The 20,332-nt window shown below is 37.2% G+C and overlaps 1 protein-coding gene across 2 annotated transcripts in view; it reads right to left on the bottom strand.

The window, feature by feature from the left end:
• Window positions 1-20,332, bottom strand: part of cttnbp2nl (CTTNBP2 N-terminal like) — a 62,996-nt gene that overhangs the window by 29,652 nt on the left and 13,012 nt on the right. Inside the window, exons 2-3 of one of the 2 annotated variants that reach the window (XM_004910727.4) lie at window positions 6,169-6,281; window positions 2,202-2,310 (exon numbers count right to left, since the gene is read on the bottom strand). In XM_004910727.4, the coding sequence (XP_004910784.1) occupies window positions 2,202-2,300 (99 nt within the window). In that variant the 5' untranslated portion in view covers window positions 2,301-2,310; window positions 6,169-6,281. The remainder of the gene's footprint in view (window positions 1-2,201; window positions 2,311-6,168; window positions 6,282-20,332) is intronic. The other variant, XM_002932128.5, reaches the window with a different exon arrangement.

The raw sequence follows: 20,332 nt of genomic DNA, 5'->3' as shown, positions 1-20,332 counted from the left end.
ATTTTAAAAATTTGATTTAAAATGCAATAGATTGAAAGGGCACTTAAAAGCTTGTGAATATTGCTCAGTTTCAATTAGATTGCACATTTTTATGCATTTACAGTGCATTCAAAACAACACTAAAAACTCATCAAATACACATAAATCTGCCCATGTGTATGAGCCCTTGCACAGGATAGGAACATATTTACAAGTTTCCCTTCATAAACAAAGAAGAAGAGTAATGATAAACGAATTTAGCAAAAGAATGTCACATTCCACCTAGTCATTGTCGCCTACTGGAAGTAAACATGGGTGAGGTGTACAGTACAAAGTTCTGCAGAACTGGAATGCTAAAGGCATACTTGCGTCAGCACACACAGGTAAATACACCAGGATTGAAGCAAAACAAGTACTTTTTATGTTTTTATGGCAATAAAAACAAAAAAAAATTTTTATGGAATTATTGATATGCTTCCCACATGCCAGTACATCAGTACTGTTATTCCTTGTTTTCAGCTGCCTTCATGTCTGTAGATTGCACTGGTGGTTTAAAGGTCACATAATCTACAAATGTAGAAATAAAGTCAGATATGCAAAGAGATATAACTACATGACATAGCTACTGTATATCTCCTCACACATCTAACTTTATTCCCATAGTGCAAAGTCAGAACCTGGGAACTAAGGGGCAGATTTATTAAGTTCGATTGGGGTAAAATAAAACACACCTTGATAAAATTAGTTATTTATTTTACACAGCTTTTTATACCATCTTTTCTGCTAATTTAGTTTTACACAGCATTATAAATAGGCCCCTAATTATAACCTCCAGTTGTTGGGTTATGATTAACCAAATAAGACTTTAGGCTTCATGCACATTCACAATTATAAACAAATTCTAGTCATGTCATCTTAAACCGATATTACTGGTAAGTACGACTTTCCTCCACTGCTTAATTGGATTGAATCATTCTTATACAGAAAATGCAGCTATATATTATTGATAATATTCTTATTTGAACACATTTATCATTGCATAGCACTATTCAATGATTTGGTGTATGTATTAAACATACAAATTACACACAAAAATAGAGGTACATAGGGCCCTTCTCAAAAGAGCTTACAATCTAAAGTCAGTTAATATGGAATCAACCATCAGTGTTTATAAAGCCTTAGCTGAATGGCGCAGCACCTTGTACAATTACAATTATACTACAGATCCTAGTTTATGGAACTTCTCCAACCCTGAAGTCAACTATCATTGTCTACAATGTAAAGACTATCTGCCAGTTTGGTTACATCAAAATGGCGTAATTTCTTATCACAATCATACTTAGATTGGACATATGCATACAGCATTTCACCACTAAGGGCTCTGGCACACGGGGAGATTAGTCGCCCGCGACAAATCTCCTGTGTCTCGGGCGACTAATCTCCCCATGTGCCAGAGCCCTAACTGGAATAAACAGCAGCTGAATGGTAAACACACTCCATAAGGAAACTGTTAAACAACTGGATAAGTATTGGCCAGTCTGGCTGACAAGGTTTGAAACCCTGCAAAAGACTACATACTTTATATTTTAAGAATAAGGGTATGGGTTTAAGTGGAGGGCTTTCCTACAGTATCGGGACTACAAAAACTAGGCTTACTACCGACATCACTAGTTTGTTGGTGAAGTGTGGGTGCCAACATAGCTAGCTAAACAGAATCTAAGTTCCAACTAGCAATGGTTGCAGGAAAATTTCAGTATAGTACTTATAACATGGAAGTGAGAGAAACCTACTTATAAACCTACTTGCTACATGTCCAATTATGTGTGTTTAGAAAAATGTCTGTCAATTTTCATTAAGCCCACAAAGCATCATATAACTTTTTTGTGTCCACAACACCATTATCTATTAAATTCAGTTAATAAATCCACATGAGATCAGACACAAAGATTACAATGAATATGACATTCTGTCAGCACATCAATCTAACATCACTGACTGTGTATTTTAAGTACTAGGAAGGAAAATTAGGAATCACAAGGAAATTAGCACATACATTATAGCCTATGCAAGGGCAAATAAATTAAACATAAACTTTAATTATAACAAGGGTGCATTTTCCCTTTAAGAAACCAAACAAAGATATAGATTTTAAACAATAGTACAAAATAGTATAAAATGTTCTGATTTTAACACCACTACATGGGCAGAAAGTCAAGATATACCTTTATTGCCTCAATGACAAGATCTCTTGCCTCCAGCTCCCCTTCCAGGATGCTCAGCAGGGTCAGTAGTTCTGGTTTGCTTAGCTTTTCTAGGTTCATTGTGTCCCCACTAAATAAAGAGAGCAAAGATTAGAAAGTGCATTAGCCAAAGGATTAATCAAGATAAACATTTTTGAATTGCTTCAAATTGTAGAGGTTCGTATAAAACAATTACATGTTTAAGGGCTCTGGCACACAGAGAGATTAGTCGCCCGCGACAAAACTCCCTGTTCGCGGGCGACTAATCTCCCCAGATTGCCATCCCACCGACGAAAATGTAAATCGCCGGTGGGATGGCAAACGCGGCGGTACGATTTCAGTGAAATCGCGCAAGTTGCCTCGAGAGGAAACTGCGTATGCCATCCCACTGGCGATTTACATTTTCGCCGGTGGGATGGCATTTTGGGGAGATTAGTCGCCCGAGACACAGGAGATTTGTCGCGGGCGACTAATCTCCCCGTGTGCCAGAGCCCTAAGAGAGTGACTGGTGAACTTTTATAGATTAAAATATTGATACTAAGATCCAATCCAGTACATTTGTACTTAATGGCACAAGTGTTTCTAGTCAGTGAATTGCATAGCCTATGGACCAAGGTGGGGTCCATACCCAATGCTTAAAGGAATACTGTCACGGTCATGTTTTTCTCAAAACGCTAAAAATCGGCTAATAGAGCTGCTCCAGCAGAACCCTGCAACAGATTTTTTTTATATTTCATTTTGAAATTTCACATGGGGCTAGCCATATTCTTTATTTTCTAGGGTGCCACAGACATGTGACCTGTGCTCTGATAAAATTTAGTCACACTTTACTGCTGAGCTGCAAGTTGGAGTGACATCAACCCCATCCTAGCAGCCGAACAACGGGAAGATAGCAAGATTGCAGCTCCCACTAGATATCAGAATAGCACTCAATAGTAAGACATCCAAGTCCAGCTTGCGACTCCTCCTGTTACATGGGAGTAGAAGAAACAACAGGCTAGAACTGAAAGCAGTTCTAATATGTAGTGCTGGCCCTTTCTGAAAGTTCAGACTCAGGCACAATACACTGAGATGGCTGCCTGATTTTTTTGTAAACAGCGTAATTTAGAAATAAAAAAAGTATACCATAATAATCATGACAGTATCCCTTTAAAGTTAACAGGGGAAGCTTTGTTAAAATCCCACCTTAAGCAACTTGCCTCATGGAAATTACAGCACTGCCAAAAGAGCAACATATTCAGAATTAAAAATATGGCACTGCAAATCTTCTACACATCAGCACTTTGGGTCTACCCAATGTCCCAACTTGGGATACAGAGAAGGAGCAATGTAATTTGCACCTCTTCTCTATAGGATACATTTGATAGGAAAACCTTGATTTTAAGATATTGGGCGTTATGTAATAAAAGGTAGAAAGACTGCCCAGGAGCAGTAACCCACAGCAACCAACCAGCAGGTAGAATTTACTTGTCACCCAAGTAAACTTCCTATTGGTTGCTATGGCCTACTGCTTCTGGGTAAACCTAGTGCCTTTTATTACATATGGGGGACTAATCTTAGTCTATTTTGGAATGAGATAGAAATAAGAAGCCAAATCAACATATTTTGTGTCCCAGAGAACTTTATCAAGATCTTGAGAAAATGTCTTGGTTTTTACAATAAAGAAATTTGCACTTATCCCCACAACATTGACATGAAGTGATCATTAATAAATCTGGTTGGGTTTATGAACCTGCTAAATAAATGCTATCCAGCAATACTTCAGACAATACACGTAGCATCATATATATAAAGCAGGTCATACATCATAAGATAAGCACCTTTGGCAAGGTTGCCAAATGAAAAGATCATTTCCTACCTAAGATACACAGTTACATTCGGTTACAAAATATAGACGATATCGGGCTAATCCAACTGTTTGGCACTAGTACCAAAATGATCAAATTACAGTGACAAAGGGTGCAGGCTGTTGAGGCAAGGAACACATCAATGAGCCTATTCAATCCCCAAGCCAACAGGAAAATCAAACCTGCTTGATCGACATTTAGCCAGGTAGGCCCATCAGAGGGTCACATACACAGGCAGATAAGCTGCTGAAGTCAGTCTGAAGGGGCCGAATCAGCAGCAATATGTCATCTGCACACCGATACCAACAGTAAAATAAATGAAAAAACACATGCTGCTGGATTCCGCACAGGAATCTAATTAAACTAGCCATATTTAAAGGGATTCTGTCATTTTTATGGTGCACTTTTATTTCTAAATTAAACTGTTTCATTGCCAAATAAATCACTTTATCATTTAAAATGTTATTCTTGAACCAACAAATGTATTTTTTTAGTTGTAATATTGATGTGTAGGCAGCCATCTCAGTGCATTTTGCTTGATTCTGACCTTTCAGAATGAGCCAGTGCTGCACAATGGAACTGCTTTCTGATAAGCTACTGTTTATCCTAGTCTATTTAACTGGAGGATCTCTGCTGAGGGGAAAGGAAGGGGGTGATATCACTCCAACTTGCATGGCAGCAGTAAAGAGTGACTAAGGCAAACTGGAGACCTTCCTCGTACACCCTAGCTCTTCAAAATTGAAAAGCTTGGTGCACAATGCTGGAGGGATCGGAACCCTCCCAAAAAATTTCAATAGTAAAAAAGCACTGGCACTCAGAACTACAAAATAGGGCAAGCCCTTAAAAATATTATTGCGAAACTATGACTCTAACGTAATAAATAGACACCACACACTTATTTGGTTAATCAAGTCAAGCAGTAAAGAAGTAACAAACTGTGATCCCACCATTGGTTCTTTATTTTAATATCTTACTCATTTGTAAACATGTACTAGTGTTTAAAGTTCATCAAATTAAGAACTGTATAATTTAGACTACATACAATGCATCTTGTAACATTTTTTGAGAGAAAAAGCCTGGGAAATGTATGTAACAGAATATCTTTCTTATCCTGTTTAAAAACCAACAAAAACTATTTACATAAAAAAAAAAATATATATATATATATATATATATATATATATATATATATATATAGTTTTGCGGAGGTGCAACGTTTCGGGGCAAAATAACACCTTTATCAAGCATGCTTTGTAGCTCTGAGTGCCAGTGCTTTTTTACTATTGAAGTTTATCAGAGCACAAGTCTGTGACACCCTGGCAAATGAAGAACATGGCTAGCCCCATGTAAAATTGAAAAATTAAATATAAAAAAATCTGTTTGCTCTTATTTATTATTTATAAGTTTACCCAGTATTCCTTTACCCTAACTTGTTAAAGGAGAAAGAAAGGTAAAAACTAAGTAAGCTTTATCAGAAAGGTCTATGTAAATACAGCCATAAGCACTCACAGAAATGCTGCACGGACTACTCTGTCAAAAGATTTCTTGTGTCTGTAATTCATGTGCCAGAGACACGCAGCTCTCCCCTCCCTCAAGAATGCTAAGAACTCCCTCCCCCCCCCTTAGGAATGTGGATCTGAGCCAATCAGCAGGAAACTGACTCATAGTCTAACTAACTGAGCATATTCACTTGGTCTCGGTGCAGGAGTGAGGCATTATGGGAACTTTCTTTACACAGCTCAGCGTTTTTTCTTCCTGTTTCGCTTCTTATCATCTGAACAGGTGAAATATGGGAGACTTAAGGGCACTATTGAGACAACTGAAAGTATGCCTGCAGCTTGAGATTAACTCTTTACTAGCCTTTCCTTCTCCTTTAAAAATAAAGTGGCAGAATCTGTATATGTGTGTGTGTATATATTTTAGAAAACAAGAACCACGAATATCCTGTATTATAAATGATGCTTAGGGATGTCATCAGTTGTAACTGATGCATTATTCCCTATATGTATTACATATATTATACATACAATAGTATTTATAATACATAATAAGTGTGTCAATTAACAAATAGCACCCACAAACTATATATCACCCACTGGTACCTTATATTGTGTCCCCTTTGCTTGTGATGAGCTGAATTACGAGTATAAAGTGTCTTCGTATACAGGCTCCCTAGCTATGTTAGAACGATCATATTCTCTTCAACAACCACTTCCTAAAAACAAACAAAATAGTTTAGCTACAGGGAGCACCTATTTAAAGCCAGCTAATAAAATACCTAACAACATATCAATGTTTTATTAGTTAAAAACAGACTAGAGCGCAAAAACATTTAAACTGATTAAAGGCATTATATATACAGCTTGATAAGTACACCGTTTTTTACAGAGTGATGCCAGGTGATAATCGGTGTATTTTGTTGCCATCTTTTTACACAGCATGATAAATAGGCCCCTTGGTGCTATGCTCATATATTTGTGTTGCTATTATCAACAGCAAGTGCTATGAACATCAGTTGCTATGCATATCAACAATTCTGATTCGTGTTGTATAACATAAGTCTTAATGCTTGTGCCAAGCATACGTTTTTTTGGCTATTATTTTAATCACAAAAAATCTAAGTTTATTTTTCAGGGAAGCTATATATGATTTGTCCTTGCAAGGCAGATACATTACCAGTGCACAGATAAACCCCCTGAATAATGGACACCTGCTAACAAAACAGTAATCACAAAGGGGCAAAGGGAGTTGTTTACTGGTAAGAGATATAGGATCAATTATCCGGAAACCTTTTATCCATAAAGCTCAGAATTACAGAAAGGTCTTCTCCCACAGACTCCATTTATTGTTAAATCATAATTCCTTTTTCTCTGTAATAATAAAACAGGCCTTTGTACTTGATCCCAACCAAGATATAATTAATCCTTATTGGAGGCAACAATTAGTTGGACAAGGTGTACTGTTTGAGCAGGGAAATTTTTTATTTAAATTCTACTTTTTCATGTAACCTGTGTTTGTTAATTTAAATTCACTGTTTGTTATAATGTTAATAAAAAACATTGTGTAATATATTACACTGGAGTAATATAAATTCACAATGATAATTAAGGCCTACTACTGGAAACCTGAAATAAAGCAACAGCAACAACAATAAAAAATTCCATTGAGGGAATGTTCATCCATTATTATATCTATTTGCTAGAGTAACTGGGAACCAAGCAACCAAGTAGCAGGTATAATTACAAACAGCAGAATAAAAAATAAAGTTTAAGAATCCAAAAACCCCCCAAAATAAAATAATGGTTTCATAACAAAATGTCTTAGGATACAATTGCGTAGATCATGCTAAAAAGGAGGAGGAGAAGGAAATGAATAATTACTATGGGTGGGAGGCAGGAATTACACCCTGAGTTTTGGCTATATTTAATCCTAAAGAGCTTACCCAATGGCACAACTACATTTTTAGCCTCGTCTGAGGAATTTTCCATAGACACCAGAATATTAAGGAGCTGCTCTTGAAGATTTTTTGAAGAGTTATTAAGGCATGCATAACCATATATTATGGCTATAGTATTATTACATATTTTCATCCTGGAGTCTAAACAAATTCCAATAAAATTGAATTTACAGTTGTCTAGAGCTTTAAAGTCACAATACTTTATGGGTTCGGATTCTGTTAAGGTTAACATTCAGGATTCAGCTAAAGAGAATGCTGAATTTGGTGCATTCCTAATAAATAGCTTATTTTCATTTAATTTTACAAACAACAATGGTCCTTCTATGTTGCCCTTGGAGCCAATCAACACTGCTATCATTTTCTATGAATGAGACACATTCACCTAGTAGTTATAACACATTCTGCCTAAACAAATATTTTTTTTGTCACAGAATAAATATTGTCTGATGAGTTCTTTTTTTCAACAACATTGTGGTTTCTGCTTTAACACTCCATATCAGTGTTCATTACAAAAACTGTCAGGATGCCACAAGCTCCGAAAGCTTATAACACAGAGTTACACATAGGTACCTGAGAAAGTCTGGCTCTATTAAACTTAATGAGGCCTGACAGAGTTTATAGTAGAAACTGACTGGCAAGGCTGTGTGCAATCATACTGCCTCGTAATAGGGTGATAAATGTATTCTGTATTGCTAGAACAAACTCAGGTCAACAGGATGAGAGGAGATTTATATTTACCTCCCAGACTTTTTCCCAAGACTATATAGTGCCTATCCTAGATGAACTAGAAGGGTCTAGCGCAATTTATTTGGTATTTTTAGTCATAATCTAAATTACCGGGTGCACAGACCTGGTAATCTGTGGATCCTGGCAAATGCCATAGATAGCCATGATAGCCACTATTTATTGGGCATATGGGGGGCTGTTTGGGACTCTGTGCAATTAAAACACCAAGGCCTATTTTGAATCTCAGTCTGAACCTGCTGGTGCAGTTGAAAGATGCAATATACTATCAAAAGTAACTACACGCCTGACTGTCTAACATCTCATAATTAAACCCAGCTTACTAATGCAAAGTTGGATATCTATTTCCTTATATAAAAAGCTCTTCTCTTCTAGTAAAGCTTTCAACATTGCTGGTAGGATTTCATTTAGCCACAACATCAATAATGAGGCTGGGCACTAATGTTGGTATATCTAGTCTGGTTCACAGTCAGTGTTCCATTTCATTCCACTGGCGTCCATTTGGGCAAGTTCTCACACTCCTATGTCAGCAATCCAATTCTCATATAGATGAGTTGCTAATACCTAATAGAGTTTTAAAAACTTACATTAACATTAATGAGACAACAGAAAAATGACTCAAACTGTAAATATTTTTTCCATTGATGTGCTTACTACATTATCCCTCTCCTAATAACAGGATAAAATTACTGTATATACTCGAGTATAAGACGATCCGAATATAAGCGAGGTACCTAATTTTACCTTAGAAAACTGGAAAAACTTATTGACTCGAGTATAAGCTTAGGGTGGGAAATGCAGCAGCTACCGCTAAGTTTCAATAATCAAAATAAATACCAATAAAAATACCTAATAAATATATAAATATATACCTAATAAATAAATACCAATAAAATGACATTAATTGAGACTCAGTAACTTTAAGCCTATCTAGTAATAATAATTCAGCTGTCTAATTGTCACACACACAAAAACTCAGTTATTAATCATTTTCATGCTTACACCCCAATCATATGCATATACTTAAATATATAACATAACAGCTTGGGGCAAGAGAAGGGTTAATAATGCTATTACTTGTGAAACTGCAAAGCCACTAAACAAGAGCTGTAGGTGAATCTAGATAAAAGTAGTGAGTAGGTAGAGTTTTAGGGGTGGGGGTATTATCTCTTGGGTGAGCAGCAGCAGCAGCAGTCTGTCTATTAAACTTACAGAAATAACATGCAATACTCCAGAACTCTCTAACATTCATTTTCCACGCTGCTGATTTAGCCCCCGAAGTTTGATTGACTGGAGGGAGGGTCAAAGTTCACTCTCCAGCCAATCAGATTTCAGCTATACCGGGACTTGAAATTAACAGAGGAAAGCAGCAGCACGGATGTTTTCAGGCATGAGAGAAGATACCCTTTCCTATACCAGACAGGTTTTGCAGCACATTAAAGCTAGTGAAGCTAATGCTGGTGAAGCTGGTGCTTGTGCAGGTCAGGCTTTTTTTTAAAAAAAACAGCGTGTATTTCTTCCAACTCGAGTATAAGTCAAGGGTTAATTTTTCAGCACATTTTTGGTGCTGAAAAACTCGGCTTATACTCGAGTATATACGGTAAAACAATTTTCCAATGCTTTATGTAAAAACTATCCAGTATCAATAACATTAATCAAGTGCTTTATGATAAAAATACAGTTTTTACACAAATCCTATTAATTTTGCTCATGTTAAACTTGGGTGTTAGTGATGTGGGGGTTGACCCACAAGACCCACAGGTTTACACGTAGGTTGGGTAGGTTAGGGTTGAAATTTGGGCAACCATTGCGAATTTTGGTTGGGTATGGGCCAAAGTGAAAAAAATACACTGTTCCTGAAGATTCCCTGTCTTAGAACCTAAGGCATGTGCAAAAGTAGCGTACAGAATGGAAAGCCACGTGTTTGGGTTGGGTGAGGGTCCTACAATGGCAACATATTGCAGGTTAAGGTTTTGAGGTTTAGAGTTGGGTGCAGGTTGAGTTTTGACCTGCATATCACTAGCGGGTGTATATTGCCCCTTTAGGCTTATGACACACAGGGTTGGTGAATGTCCTTTCTCCCATGTTTTCTATGCAGGAGAAGCATATGAGTGCACAGAGCAGATTTGTTTCAAAACACATTTTAGTTCTGAATTCTGCGCTGTGTGTGCACTCACAAAATGATGTTCTTGTCCGTTCGCCAAGAAAAAGGAGTGGATGGGAGTGCATAAGCTTTGTGTTCTATTAGCTGTAAGACCACAAATGACACAAACTTAAGAAAGAGAAAGAAAAACATCCAAGTTGTAACACCCTGGCCTCTCTGAACAATTTCTTGTAACTTGTATAACAAGGTGGATCAAGCACCCTTTTTAAATGAAAACACAAAAACACCAGCAGACACCTGCAGGTTTAATCAGCCATTTTGTGACACTTACAATAAAAATGTAAGGAATAACAGGAATGAAATGGACTGCAGTGCTCATCTGCCAGCGTTTGTTTGCATAACCCAATGAATAAGGTTAGAAAAGCAAAAAATGTATCTGGAATTCGTTCCTAAGCATTCTACGGATGTAAACAGATGTTTCTAGCAACTTCAGATTTCCATTAGTAGAAATGTGCAATAGCCATTTAGCCTGTCTGTTATCATAATTGATTTCAACATGAAAATCAGACACCAACAAAACATGCTACAGAATTTTACAGTATTTGATTGGATTCTGATCTATACCAGGCACAGAGCTGTGACAGCACAGCTGTGGCTAAAATCCATGTATCATTATTAAAAGATCAGCCCTAATATTGCTTTTTACTTTGTCAAGATAGTCAGTGGGGCTTCTAATAAAAGACACTCTGTCTCATATAATAACATTATTCTGTCTAATTGCCAAGTTTGGGTAAAAGATTATTTTATCTAGTGGAAGAGGGATATCTTATTCTTGGGAATTAGGTGATCTTTAAAGAATACAGAAGTTGTGCTGTTATTTTAAAGTTTCAAAATACAAAATCTACAGGAAGTTTAGTATTTTGCCTTCAAATAAACACAATTCTCATTTATAACTAATTACTCTGCTTTCCACTCATTCCTCCATGCAGTGGAAGGCCCTCCTACGCCTGAAATATTAGCCTTCACATAAGCTTCTATAGCTAGCAGCGCACATAGCCTTCCTGCTCTGCTTTTCCACCTCTTTCTATGTTATTTTGATCTCCTGGGGCCCTTTTCCAGTCAGCTTACTAAAAGCTCAGAGCACACACACCAAGATCTTTTGTAAACTGAGTACATGGCCTGAGGCTACAAAACGTAATGTAGCTGTGTTTTCACAACCACTATTCAGTTCAGGAAGGTTTAATGTTTAATAGACTAGAGAAGCACACTAAATAGTAGAAACAATAAACACAATGCATATGATATAATCCCCACACAGGACAGAAAGGACAGTACAGTTAGCAAGTGTTTGTTTTGTATTTTATGAAAGAAACTGCACAGTTCACGTTTATTATGTTCTTATTCAACCATGTTCAATAAATCCAGCTGGTGCCTTAGAAATTACAGTCTAGCTTTAAACCTAATGATGAACTTATTATTGATGTGAAATCGGTGCTCTGATTCCAAACCTATCTCTAAAATTTCAGATATTGCTGCTGTATTTAGAAGGTAAAAGCAATCATGGACACTAGAATAAAACACAATGCCGCTTTTGACAAATGCGACTAACACTCTCAAATAGGAATTACAGATATGGGATCAGTTATCTGGAAACCCATTTTCCAGAAAGCTCTGATTTATAGGAAGGCCATCTCTCATAGACTTTTTTTTAAATCAAATATAATGAATCCTTATTAAACAAGTCTGTTGGGTTTATTTCATGATTCAATGATTTTTAGTAGACAAAGTATGGAGATCCAAATTAAAGAAAGACTCCTTTTATGGAAAACCCCAGGTCCTGATAAGAGGTCCCATACCTTTACAACCATTTTCCCCAAAACACAAAACTTTACATACTGCTTTGAGATACAATTAAATTTGACCATTGATGGCAACACCCCTAAAATACAAACATGACAAAAGTGAGAAAGGGATAATATTGTGCAGCTCCAGAAGGAAGAGTTGTATACACAATCTCAATAAAAAATGTAAACTATGACAAGCATCTCTCTCTTCCAGCCAAATTAAACAGCCTCTGTGCAAAACAAACTATGGGACTGGTTATCAGTGATAGTCCAAATACCAGGCCGGTAATAGTTTGCTTATGCAGTGAAGCAAGCAGTGTTAAACCTGGCTATTATTTGTCAGTGGGAATATAATTATTAAATTAGAATTATGTTTTATTTTAGAATGTTTCATTCTGCAGTGGAGTCAGGGTGGATTTCCTTTTTAATAAAATTAAAAAATCCACATTGTATTGGGTGCAACTCTTCAGAAAGAGTGCATAGCAACATTGTGCTGTGTTTTAATCAACTGCAGCAATATGACTTATTTTTCATCATGTGTGTGCATATAAACATTTCTGAGCGAGCCAAATCTGAGTGGGGAGAAGATATGGGGCCATATTATAAAGATTTTGCAATTTTGTTTTTAAAAACTGATAGTTTCAAACCAAGCAATTTCTTTTACATGTTGGAACAACTGCAATTTGCATCAGGAAAGTGTTTTGTAACTATGCTAAAATTTGACCTGCTGGGAATCATTTAGCCAGTTGGAATTCAGAGACCTCCAGTTGGACATCAGATCTTTTTGAAGCGCAAACAAGAACAAAAAAAACCCCATCTCCTAATGACAGCTCTAGCTTTGATTAAGAAAGAGTATTTTGGTTTTCAAATGGGAAACATAATAAGGAACTTTACTTCAACTTCATCAAACATCTGATAAGGTTCCCGGCTCCCCCACCCATCAATCCAAAGGCATCATATTAATGATTTAGATATCTATGGGGTAATACTGTAAAGAAGAATATTTCATATGACAGTTTCTCAGCCAAACATGTATTATAACAAGATAGTGAGACAAGATTTGGGTGTTATCAAATGCCCGCTTGCTGCAAACTGATGTGCAAGGGTTGCTTTGTTGTACAGGTCTACCACTCCTCATCATCACCTCATGAAAAATGAGGGGAAATCCACATACTAAACATGATCCCTATTGTGTGGCATGTAAAAAAACAACTATTCTAACATCTATTCATTTAAAGCCATTCTTTAAGCAATAGGTATGAAAGGTATTTCCGTGAGAAGATTAGGTACTTTTTGTATAGTGTTTCCTAAGCCATATTAATAGCTCACTTGAATGATGCATTCATTATAGCTTGCTATTCTATTTTGAACCTGTCCATGCATACTATAATTTCACTTCAGTGTAGCCCATTAATCCTCTAACCCTGCTTAACTAGTTTAACTAGCTTAACTAATCTCTATCAACATGTATTATATGGGCTTACTACAGGGAATTTTAAAAGCCTAAACTAGTGTAGGCCACTAAGAGTTATAAATAAGGTTATGCCTGTAGTTAGTATGTACCAGTGAATTATACTCCTCTAAATATAGAAGGATTGTGCTTAAAAAGTTGCGTTTCAGACTGATTTATTGAGAAATTCCACCAAAACCCCACTAGTCCTGCCTATCTGTTCCACTTCCTGCTGGCTGAATTCTCTGGATGTGCAGGAGAGCTGGCGGCTCTCAGTACAGGCACTGCAGGATAGGAATAAATCAGCAGCTAGGCTGACCTGAGAGAGAACTGAAGCCTATCTTTGCTTGTGTGAGTGCAAGGCTGTGATTGGCTATCCACCTCCTGCTGTGCTTCTGGCAAAGACTGTTAGGACACGCCCAACCCTTCATTTGAAACACGGACAGAGAACTGATAGGATATATAGGGACTTCCAATAAAGGGGCCAATTTTACACATAGGATTAATATTTAGCCCAAACTGAAACCAGCACCATATATTATTCATATCTGCCTACAAAATTAGGGTTTTTTCCATTTATCCAATATGTCTCCTTTAAAGATGAATTTTAAGTACCTGTATAACAGAGGTCTCAGAGAAGTTCTACAGGAGAAAGGAGTTTTGATAAATGGGCATTTGTACTTGTGCTCCAGTGTGGTGGAATGCATAAAAAGTTCACCTCATGAAAGCACAAAAGAAAGTTTATCTTTCCAACCCTTGTTGTGCAAATAAGCTGGGAAATGCAGATGTAGCAGTGGCTTAACTACCACTACCAGACCTATCACTGTCTAACATGATAATCTTTACTGAAATTAATTATTTTACAGGTATGGAATCTATTGCACAGAATGTTTAAGACCTGTGGTTTTCAGGACATGGCAGATTTCCATAATTTAGACCACCACACCTCAAGTCTGCAAAAAGTCATTGAAAAAACCCAACAGGATTGTTTTGCCACAATGATTCATGGAGCTTAGTTACTCTCAAATTTTAAAATGGCTACAGGAGATGGCCTTCCTGTAATTCAGAGCTTTCAAGAATAACAGGCACACTAAGCAGACTGACTGCTTTCCTTTGCAGGTGTTTTTTATAGACACAAAGGAAAGCACATCCACATCTTCACACACCCCTGTAGCTTCGTTGAAAGGCTCAGTGTTGGCCTGTGTGGAGCTACAAGAACCCCAAATGTATGCATTTTCATGCCGCTATCCGCTCCATCATCATTTATGGTCATCACAACTTTTATTTAGGATACATAATTTCTTATCAAACATAGGTAATGTCCTAACTGCTACATAGTTTAAAAAAAAAAAAAAAAAAAAAAAAACACATTATAACTATTATAAAAATCTCACATAACTATCTTATGTGTTCACTAAACAAAGACTAAACTGTTGCACTTTTTGCAACTTTCTTTTACACTGGGGCTCAATTATCAATACTAGGTAAATGTGTGCCTTGCTGGTAACCTATGGCAACAATCATTTTTACTTGCAGTGATATCTCAATAAATTACACTGTTGCACTGAAGAACATGTGTACTCTCCAGGTTATTTGTATTGAACAATCACATTTTTACTTTCCTTGTTCTACCTGCAGCTGGCTGAAAAAAAAGCTATTATAAATGACCTTGCAAGGGTTACGTTGGGTCTATGGATGTCAGGATTGTCTATCTAAAGGGAAACAGAATCATAAGTGATTATACCCATATACACACAAATCCAAAAATTAATTTTGGTTGCCACCGAGATGGTGAAAATTATTTCTGTTAGCAATATTATTAATAGATATGAAAGATAAAAGATATATGGAAGCAGTACAGGTATGGGATGTCTTATCCTGAAACCCGTTATCCAGAAAGTTCCGAATTATGGAAAGTCCATCTCCCATAGACTCCATTATAAGCAAATAATTCTAATTTTTAAAAATAATTTCCTTTTTCTCTGTAATAATAAAACAGTAGCTTGTACTTGATCCCAGCTAAGATATAATTAATCCTTATTGGAGGCAAAACAAGCCTGTTGGGTTTATTCAATATTGAAATGATTTTTAGCAGACTTAAGTTATGGAGATCCAAATTACAGGTACCGTGCATTCTGGATAACAAGTCCCATACCTGTATTATTTTCTACAAAATGTGGCAACCCTTTGAAAAAGCAAGGATATCATTATAAAGGGTACTTAGTACTACCGTCAGTTATAAGTTCTGCTTAATCATGTAATGTAACCTGTTCAGTAATTATTAGGGGGAGGGTAAGTAACTTATCTGTGTTTTCCAATGACACAAAACTATGCAGGCCAACTAATCCATTCAGGTTGTATCATCTTTATTAGAAAATCTGTATAAACTACTATCTGGGCAGCTAAGTGGCAGAAAACATTCAATGTTGGTATATGTGCTGCTGAGATTTAAAAATAAGCAAGCCACTTATGCTCTCTTGTGTTACCAGGGGTATTTTTGTGCCCCAGGCCACTCTGAGGCTGCCTTCACAATGCCGCCCCCCACACATTAGTATTGGTGTTTGCCACCTGAGGCAATGTTCTCACCTTGCCATATGGTAGCAGTACCCTAGAGTTGTAGCAAGCAATGCCTGTGAGCATCAGGATGGGAAAGAATAATAAGAATTTGTCCACCTCTAAAGCAAATGAGATAATGGATGGGCTTGTAACTGCTCTGGTTTTAGGTTTTTCTTAGTCTTAATATAATTATATACCAGCATCAAAATTGGTGGTGCCCAATGAAAAGATTAAAGAATAACTTTAAGGGTAATAACAGACAATGCTGGCAAAGAAAATGCCAACTGGCTTCCTCCTGTGCCCAAAGGCACTGAGCACAGATAAGGTAAATTTTGTTGGTGACATGGAATGTATGTGTTTTCACACCAAAACTTGCCTATCTGTGCACTAACAGGAAGATTCTAAGACTTTGGGTACAGAAGGAATCGGATCAGCATCTGACAAAGCCCAAAGGTCTTTTTTAAAGGGGTTGTCAGATTTTAAAGCTATCACACTAAAAAGACAAATGAGTCAAAATAACAAACGCTGTACTTCCCATTTTTCACACGGCTAGTATGGATACATTCACAATACAAATATGTTTATTGCTATGGTGACAGAGATTGAGAAGCAATGAACCATATGTGTCGCACCCTGTTTCTCGTCACTGACATCCGCCCTCAGACCTGGCTCCATTCCAGATCTGAAGTTTCAGTTCCGAGGTAGAAACATATGATTGCATCATTGGTCAGGACTTTTACAAGGAAAGCAATGCCAACTCTCCACACCTCCACCCACACTGTTCTGAATCACTAAGGTAACACCTGCCTCACCACTGAGGCTTGGAATTAATACAAAAATAGGCTAGACAGTCTTAAAAAGTGTGTCTCTTAAAAGAGACTGTACAATAGACAATTATAAATTCAGAAAGGTATTTGGCCTTTCAGCAAAACCAGAATACCTCCAGATATTTCTGGAGAAGGGACTAATGTAAATGATATACAATCTCTGTAAAGAGATATAATGTTCTGCTTGGTAAAGCGAAGCAAGCATTATATCATTCTACATACAGCCTTCCTATTAGATGTTGCTTACTTAAGTAACACCTATTAAGTACCTATGGGAAAATAAACATCACTGTTCAGAACAAACTATTGTAAAAATAAACTATACAACAGTGGTCTAACAACAGCCTATGGGCTCCTTTGTAGAATTCTGTGCAGGTGTGTCCCTCTCTTTAGCACCCCTGTTTTTTTTCCCTCTCAAAAACATTACTCTAAATAGTGCCCAAAATAACATACCTTTTTTCCCCGCATTAAGTCTCATTTCATTTCAAAATTACAAGCAGCTCAACAGCTACTTCTTCATCTAGTATGATTTCCCCCATCTTTTCCTTCTGACTGTGAAGATGGTCAAAAAGATGCATACTGTGCATGCCTGATTGATTCCTATTGAAGCAGGAGTGACAAGCACACGCAGTAGACACCTCTTTGATCATCACAATCAAAGAGAGAAGGAAAGCTCAGAAAAAAAGGAGGCGAGGCATCATGCCTACTAGGAAGTAGATGAATGAGCTGCACTTGTGCCACTTTTGATTTAGAAACCACATGAGACTGAATGCAGGCAGAGAGAAAGGTATATTATTCTGGAGTCTGTTTTTAAAATAAAAGGCTTACCTATTATTTAAACTAACCACTTTTATATAACTCAACATCTGCATGTGGAATCTGAACACAGGAAAATTGTGTGGGCCACTACGGCCCAACCTCTACAGCTACTCCTCTATATGCTTGTAAACATTTTTGGACATCGCAGATACCAGTGCCTGGCCAACCTGCCAGAGTTCCCAAGGCAAGCTGCCCTTGATCAGTCCCCCACTTAATTTAATGTTGCCTTTGTGCGTGCAAAAATGTTGGTGATCACTACTTGTACTGGCAGCACCCAATCCTCTTTAGCTACCTGTTTAACTGCCAGCAGTGAGCATGGTCTTTCCCCTACAGTAGAAGCAGCACATTCCTAGTGCCCCCCCTGCGTCCTGGGCACGTGCCTCTTCTGCATTACTCTAGTTTCTACCCTTTCAAATGGTATTAAGCCCTGGTGGTTATGAGCAATAGTGGAGCACAGCATATGTTCAAGAAATTAAAAGGCATCTGAACCCAAGAAATGGGTTTTCATTTGTTGGCAAAGTCGTAGTTTCTCTGCAAAACTGGTTTTGACTTTTAAAACAATGTAGCATATGCCAGCAGATTAACAAATCTAGAAGAGAAATAACATATACCACATTATTTCAAGACTCAGAACAAGTGAAAAGAAATTAATACACTAATACTGCTTTGAAATGCAATTGCATTTATAAATAATTTTAAAACCATTGAAAATCAACGTATATTGGATATTTTGGAAAGTTGCTTAGAACTTTTTTTGAAGAGAGAGCCCCCTATGTAAACTCCTTAGATTTTTGTAATTTAGGACTCCCAGTAATATCAATGTAAATAGTCAGTGGTTTCTGAGATATTAGCAGTTTTAATCATATATTTATCATGTTGTGTAAAAAGTGGAGTATAACATTATCAGTGATGTTGCTTATAGCAGCCAATCAAATGCTTTGCTAATTGCTGAATGGTTGCCCTGGGCAACATCACCAGTTATGATTCACTCCACTTTTTACACAGCATGATAAATATACCCCTAACTCACCTCTGTTGTGCCAATGCCCATAAGGTTAACTGACACCACAGGCATCCTCTCCAACAGATGACCGTTTTCTCAGTATCTGCATTAACTTCTTGAGTCAGCACAAAGGTTCCATGTCAGATCATTGACAGGACCTGATGCTTTGCCACTGTTGATTTATAGAGCTGTGCCGAGTTAGAGAAAGCAGTGTCAGCACCGCTTTAAAATATAAAGCATATACAAAAGAGAACTGTCTGTTAGAGACAACGCAGATCCAATTAAGAGCTGATGAGCCCAAAGTCTGATACTAGCAGCCTAAAATGAAAGACCAAAATCAATCAACCCCTCCAAATCAACATCAATGCACATATATAAACATACTTATACAGATCTCTATACCCTCGCATACATAAACTATATAGACCAATGTCTATATTAATTGTAAATTTTAGGGTTTAGGGATTTCTTCTTTAGAATACCAGCCTTCTTGTGGGTGGGTAATGCCATCATGGGGCAGGGAGATGGGCAGGGCAGATGCGCACAGCCATAGTCAGGAAAGGGAGGGATTTATTGGTAGGATTTCCAGCCTTACAAATTTACTGGCAGGAATACTGGCACCGGCCCTAGTTAGGCCGGTTAAATCCCAGCTGGGTGGCAACCATAATCACAATTACCAAATGGCTCTTACAGGCATTTCTAGAATCTGCCATGACAACATAATTTGGAAAGGCATACCACAACCTCACTCCCCTCACCGCCAAGAACTACCTACATTGCTTCAAATGAAATTTCTGTTCCTCTAATTTAATGGGAGGCCTCTGGCATGTTGATCATTTTTATGGGATAAATTACATGCTATTTGTCCCCTCTAATGTACTTTAACAAGTAATCATGTGAAAACATGTCCTTGCAAGATTCTTTTTTCCAGAGAAAACAACCCCAACCTTGACAGTCTACCCTCATTGTTTAATTCTTCCATCCCTTTTACCATTTTGGTTGCACATCACTCTTTCTAGCTCATTAATATCCTTCTTAAGAACTAGAGCCCAAAATTGCACTGCATACTCAAGGTGAGGCCTTACCAGGGACCAATAAATAGACAAAATTATGTTATTATCCATAAGTTAATGCCCTCTTTATGCAAGACAGTACTTTATTTGCTGTAGAAGCTGAAAATATGCCAGAAACCGATAAATATAGAAAATTAATAAAATTGCAAATTGATTTCAAAGTATAACACCTCTGTATGACTGAGCAGTTCAGCCGCATACCACACAGGTGCATAAAAACAATGAACGTACAAATGTGAACTGTCTATTGTGTATTTTACAGTAAATTACTACTCTAGTAGGCTCAATGAATCTATTGTTTCCTTTATACAATTTATAGACCATGCGGCTTGCATCGCAGAAAACAATAAAAATGTTCTACAAGCTATAAGCCACTCATGCATAACAAG

The sequence above is a fragment of the Xenopus tropicalis genome, chromosome 2 (genome assembly GCF_000004195.4).
Source record: "Xenopus tropicalis strain Nigerian chromosome 2, UCB_Xtro_10.0, whole genome shotgun sequence".
Classification (NCBI taxonomy): Eukaryota; Metazoa; Chordata; class Amphibia; order Anura; family Pipidae; genus Xenopus; species Xenopus tropicalis.
The sequence above is the reverse complement of the archived record's forward strand: the minus strand, read 5'-3'. Positions and strand labels throughout refer to the sequence as shown.